General features: G+C 34.5%; 1 protein-coding gene across 1 annotated transcript in view; it reads right to left on the minus strand.

The window, feature by feature from the left end:
- Positions 1–1,239, minus strand: part of pnp5b (purine nucleoside phosphorylase 5b) — an 18,435-nt gene extending 17,196 nt beyond the window's left edge. Inside the window, exon 1 of the mRNA XM_016480853.1 lies at positions 1,012–1,239. Coding sequence (XP_016336339.1) covers positions 1,012–1,034 — 23 coding nt within the window. The 5' untranslated portion in view covers positions 1,035–1,239. The remainder of the gene's footprint in view (positions 1–1,011) is intronic.
- Positions 1,240–6,403: the final 5,164 nt, after the last annotated feature.

Raw genomic sequence — 6,403 nt, forward strand, 5'->3', positions numbered from 1 at the left:
AAGGCGACTGTGGCAATGAACCAAAACTCCATCAGTGACAGAAATGGAGAATAAATAAAAAAAACCTTGGGAGAATAACACCTGTTCCACAAATGCATTGTCTGCTGGTTTATTTAACTACTTTTCAGTACACCACATTAAGTATGCCACTAAGACTTTGGATGTTAAAGTTTAAATTAACACATGACCACTCTTGCGGGTTTGCTACTGTAACAATTAAAAACCATAGAAGGGTTAAAACATGCCAGGCAGATGTAAGCAACACAGCTACGACAAATACAATTGATAATGGGTGTGTTAGATTTATAGTGTGCATTGACAATAATCAGTCGTATTGGCGGGTGGCACCGAGGGCCCCCCATGTAAAATTCTGCTTAGGGCCTCATAAAGGCTTGGGCCAGCCTTGCATACCATACCTAATAATAAATATGTAGTTAATGATGCATAGTTGCAAAACAGTTACATATTAGCAAACAGAAATGAATAAGATATTCAGAATATTTCAGAATGCACAGATGCTCTCCTCTCATCATCATCATCATCATCTTCATCATCTGATCGCAGTGATACGTGCTGAAGGCCACGCGACAAGCACCGGGTTTCCCAGCATCACACAAGACACGTGCGATTACATCTTATTACTTGACTTTTCATCATTTCAGCATTTATATCATGCATTATATCTAACGGTCTCAACTGTTAAGGTGCTTAAAAGAGCTTTATTCATGTAAAACATCATGAATGTCAGATATGAAATATAAGTGTGTCAAACCAGTTTAACAGGTTTATCTATTTGTAAGTTTAACTGTAAAACTCGCAGAAATGACTGTGCAGATAGATGATATAAAGATGATGCTGCGCTTATTATATGATTTCGGATGTAACTACTATATTGAAGACGCAATAAACCACATGCGCGCGCGCTAGACATAATATGCCATTTGAAATACGGAGCTAAAACCATCCACATCATCAGTATAAAGCTCCTTTAATGAAGTGTTTTAAACTCACCCTGTCGTTGAATCAGCAAACATCGCGACGCGTTTCTGAGTTTCGGTAAGTGAAGAATGAAATGAAAGTCGCGCGTCTCCGGTCTCCGGTCTCCGTGCCTCTGTCTGTCTCTAGTGTTCCGCTGAACGCGTTCCTCCGGCGGTGCATGCATGTGAATGAGAGAATGTCCCTATAAAACGCGTTTCCTCCTCCATCGGAGACTCTCTGTCGTGACGCTCAGGGCGTGCGCATTTCCTGGAGCGCGGTGCTTTGTGACGTCATTCGCATGTGACGTCAGCCGCCACAAATGTAAACAAACAAACAAACAAACAAAAATGTACTTACATTTTGACCAAGCTTCACATTCATGAGTGCAAGTTTACTAATAAAAAACCCAACTTTATGATTTTGTTGACTGTAGTAGAGAAACCACAGACTTTGAAAGTTTGAGCTATTTGTTTATTTACCCTTATTCTTATTTTTATATAATTATACAAAATTATTTATCTCAGTATTTATTTTTGTAGTTGCTTTTCTCTTTTTGCTCTGTTTTATTGTATAATGTTCAATGTTTGCATTTGAATAAATTTGCATTTTTATGTTAATTTTCAGTAAAAATAATAATAATAATAATAATAACATTGTCCAGAAACATGTTTAAGAAGTTTTGCACCACAAATAATTTAAATTAATTAAATTAATTTGAATCAGCAAACATCGCGACGCGTTTCTGAGTTTCGGTAAGTGAAGAATGAAATGAAAGTCGCGCGTCTCCGGTCTCCGGTCTCCGTGCCTCTGTCTGTCTCTAGTGTTCCGCTGAACGCGTTCCTCCGGCGGTGCATGCATGTGAATGAGAGAATGTCCCTATAAAACGCGTTTCCTCCTCCATCGGAGACTCTCTGTCGTGACGCTCAGGGCGTGCGCATTTCCTGGAGCGCGGTGCTTTGTGACGTCATTCGCATGTGACGTCAGCCGCCACAAATGTAAACAAACAAACAAACAAACAAAAATGTACTTACATTTTGACCAAGCTTCACATTCATGAGTGCAAGTTTACTAATAAAAAACCCAACTTTATGATTTTGTTGACTGTAGTAGAGAAACCACAGACTTTGAAAGTTTGAGCTATTTGTTTATTTACCCTTATTCTTATTTTTATATAATTATACAAAATTATTTATCTCAGTATTTATTTTTGTAGTTGCTTTTCTCTTTTTGCTCTGTTTTATTGTATAATGTTCAATGTTTGCATTTGAATAAATTTGCATTTTTATGTTAATGTTCAGTAAAAATAATAATAATAATAATAATAATAACATTGTCCAGAAACATGTTTAAGAAGTTTTGCAACACAAATAATTTAAATTAATTACTGTATTTATTCATCAGAGACTTGGATATTATGTGTCCAGTAACAGAGGAAAGATACTTTACAATGTATACAAAATGAACATTTAATATATACAAAACAATAAGTATTTTAATGGAGTGACACTGAGCATTTAATATATTTAAAACAGGCAAAAATTAAGATATATTATAAACATTATATCTAAACATTAAAAACTATAAATAAGCATTTCAGTTTTTAATATAAAATGTTGTGCGTGTGTGTGTGTGTGTATATATATATATATATATATATATATAGTACATTAATGAGGAAAAAAAATTAACTTAAATGATTTTAGCAAATGGCTGCAATACAACAAAGAGTGAAAAATTGAAGGGGGTCTGAATACTTTCCGTACCCACTGTATATATAATGACAAAATATAATTGTTGTTTAGGAAATGCAATAAATGAGCATTTTAAATTTTAATTTGAAATGTTCTATAAAGTGTGAAGCATGCTTGCCATGCAGCAGTGGATGCAGTGGCAGGTTTCGGTGATGGATGTGTCACTCAGCGCCTCCTGCAGGTCACAGTGTTCAGCAGCAGCAGCAGCATCACTCACTCATTCTGCATCTCTCTCATTAATGAAACGCCTCATCACTCTGGAGTTCTCATTCCTCTCACAAGCTCTTTTGTGAGCTGCTGTTCTCAGGATGTTCTGTTCCAGCACTGCACAAACCCCTGACATCCTAGAGGAAGTTTTGCAAAGTGTCAGAATCAGAACAAAAAACCCCAAATGAAGACTAACACTTAATGAGAGCATGGAGGAAAAGTCCTTTAATTCAGCTTCTGCTTTGACACCAGCACTAAAGCATCAAAGCATCATTGAAATATTAGACTTTTACACAAATATCTCTTGTGCAGTGATCGTACTGATAGATTTAGGATGCATTATTAAGGCTGAAAAAAAAAAAATGTGCATGTGAAAATAAATGATGAAGGATATTTATTTATTTATTAACTGTTAAGAAGGTTACAGTGAACATTTGTTCCTTCTTTGATTTCCTTTCAAATAAAATGTAGAAAAAAAGTACTAAAAATAAACTGCATGAATTTTAATGTTCAAAAGTTTGTTTTCTTATTCGTATGTAATACTCAAATTTTATGTGCATATTAAAAATAAAACGTTACCCAAATTTTCCCGTCATCCAAATTTTAATTTCAAAACAGGTTATATTTAATAATAAAATAATAATATAATGTAATATATATTTGGGTTGTTATTGCAAAATGAAGATTTTAAGTGCTGTAACTGGTCTCTATTTATATTATGTTTTGCAACCAATTTCATCTTAATCTTAATTTAACCTATTTGTTGTCACATTCATTTTAATATTACATTTTTTACAGTGCAAATTTTCAGTATAGTCTGCTGTTTAATGTGAGCTCATAAACCCTGCATAATAATTATAATATAATAAAAGAAGAAACAAAAAGCAAAATCCTATGTTCATATAGTTTTAGATGGAGTTTAGCAGAACAAACATGTGCTAAAAGAGCTGAATGAAGAGAGAGTGAGAGAGAGAGAGGCCAGTTTATAAAAGCATGTCATTTGCTCCTGAGAGATTCAGTCGTTCTGCAGAGCTTGTTTAGCAACTTGTTTAGTAAAGTTAAGATTTGTTTAATGAACATCAACATGTAGCTGAGATCAGCAAACCTGAATGCAGAATCTGATGAATCGCAGCATCTGAACACCTGGGTGCATGTGTTAATAGACAGCTCTCTGAATGACGAGGTAAGACGCTGGATTTCACATGCACTCATGCAAACTCATCTTTCTGAATAGGTTTTAACGAAGCACCTGGTTAATGAGTTCAGAATTGTCTGATTAAACTTCTGCACAACAGGTGCTGCACACGTCATGCAACCTGCACACATTCATGTGTTCCTCCTAACACAGATCTATTTTCTCATTACACGGAAAAAGACTGGTGTAAGATTTACTTTGAAACAGTTTTCACCTGCTGTTTCCTTTCAATTGCTAGGAAATTTCACAAAGAATTACAAAGAAACAGAAAGTGACACATTGAATTAAATGTGAAATTCTGAAGTAGAAAAGTAGCACTGATTTATGCATATGTAAAAATGTTAAAAGTTGATACATCTTTGTAACAGTTGCAACGTTTGTGTTTATCAAGGATTTCTAAGTCAGAAGTTGCCTGTTAGACGTTACAGAAGTTGTTTGATCATTTTCTAAATCATTTTATCATGTTCTGGGAAACAAATGCATTACTTTGGTGTTGCAGTGCAATGATCTATCAGATTAGCTGAGGTTAGGGTTAGGAAAATGGTCAGATCTATGTGAAAACTTACCAAAACTATCCTGAGTTTGACCCTGTGTGTGTTTTTGCGTGCATCTAAAACTGTGAAAGAAAGAAAACAAGAAAGAAAGAAAGAAAAGTGAGAGTTTGGAAAGTGCAACTGTGGGTTGAGATTTGTGGAGGGGGGATCATTATCGACTTTGGAATACTAATGAGTTGCCATTGTGTCTCTCACACACACACACACACACACACACACACACTAATACACACACACACACACACACACACACAGATGTGTTTGTCAGTGATCGGTTTTGTCCCTTTGGTGTGTGTTTCAAACAATACATTCCTTTGTATTTGAGAGAGAGAGAGAGACGGTTGAGAGAGAGACAGAGACAGAACCTGGAAGAGCTGATAAGGTGGAAGCAGAGAGACTAAAACACATCACAAGTATTAAACACCTTCAGTCTTTACCATGATAACCATCATTATAGACCAAATGCCACATAGTTACCAGTGTACAAGCATAATAAATGAATATGTGATCATATCATGCAAGAAGCTTTCAGAACATTTTTGCTAGTTTTCTCAGTTTTATTGATATAGAAACAGTTTTCGATCAGAAATTGCTAGTAAATTTCACAACTACAAAGAAAAGGCAAGTAACACATTGAATTAAATGTGAATTTTTTTAAGTATAAAAAACTGAAATAGCATTTTCTTGCTAAATGTACTTCAATAGTCGTTGTTTTATATTCACTACATCAACAAATCATTTTACATTATGGTATTTTGGCAGAAACTATGGTTATCATGGTACATTTGACACGGCTTCAGATCGGATAATGAATATGAAAGGATGGTGATCCATCAAATTACATAACACTGAATATAATTAATGCTGTTATGAAAATTTTTGTATTTTTAAGTTGAAAACAAATATCTGCCAACGGGATCATAAAAATAAACTTAACTCAAAGGGAAAACTGTATTATTTTTCTGACCCTATTAACAGATATTAACAGATATCTTGATTTAAGCATAAACTCACTTAATTTAACTTTAAAAAAAGAGACTTACTATCTTAACTCATTTTGCTTCTCCAGTAAATGTAGCTTGATTTAGGAAAATGTTTAGATATTTGTACTGGAAAACAAGGCAAAAATACTGAGGAAGACAGGCAGATGAGGAGATACAGTATGGATTTTTTTCACATGCCCTCATTTAGTGCGTCTCTTTCGGCTCATTGTTGGTTAAAATCTCTCTCGTGTAAAATAATCTGTTCTGTTCACCTGATTAACCAGATAAACTGCACTTCTCCCTATGGACTGAAATCTACACCACAATACAAAAGTACAAAATAACTTTTGTATTGTGTATTATTGTACACAATACAAAAGTACAATACAAAAGAAAACCACTGAAGGCCACTGAATGAGCTGAATATCATGGCATCTGACTGAGCATATTTGTATTTCAAGCATTAAAAGACATTGTGTTTAAGCCGTGGCCTATCAGTCAATGCAAACACTCTGATATAATGCACAATGATGCATGTAATGCAACCTTGTATATGGCTCAATTCCCAACAATTGAATCACTTTTCTCATTCTTTTCCATTATTGTTTACTGTCTCTTTTTTTATTTAAGGCAAGACACAACAGGCAAAAACATTGTTATTTCATGCACTGGTCAATTTTGGGACAGAAAGCATCCAAAATATAATTTATTTTATTGCACTTTATCTATTTGTGC

Source organism: Sinocyclocheilus anshuiensis, unplaced genomic scaffold, assembly GCF_001515605.1.
Source record: "Sinocyclocheilus anshuiensis isolate Anshui unplaced genomic scaffold, SAMN03320099.WGS_v1.1 scaffold533, whole genome shotgun sequence".
In the NCBI taxonomy this organism is placed as follows: domain Eukaryota; kingdom Metazoa; phylum Chordata; class Actinopteri; order Cypriniformes; family Cyprinidae; genus Sinocyclocheilus; species Sinocyclocheilus anshuiensis.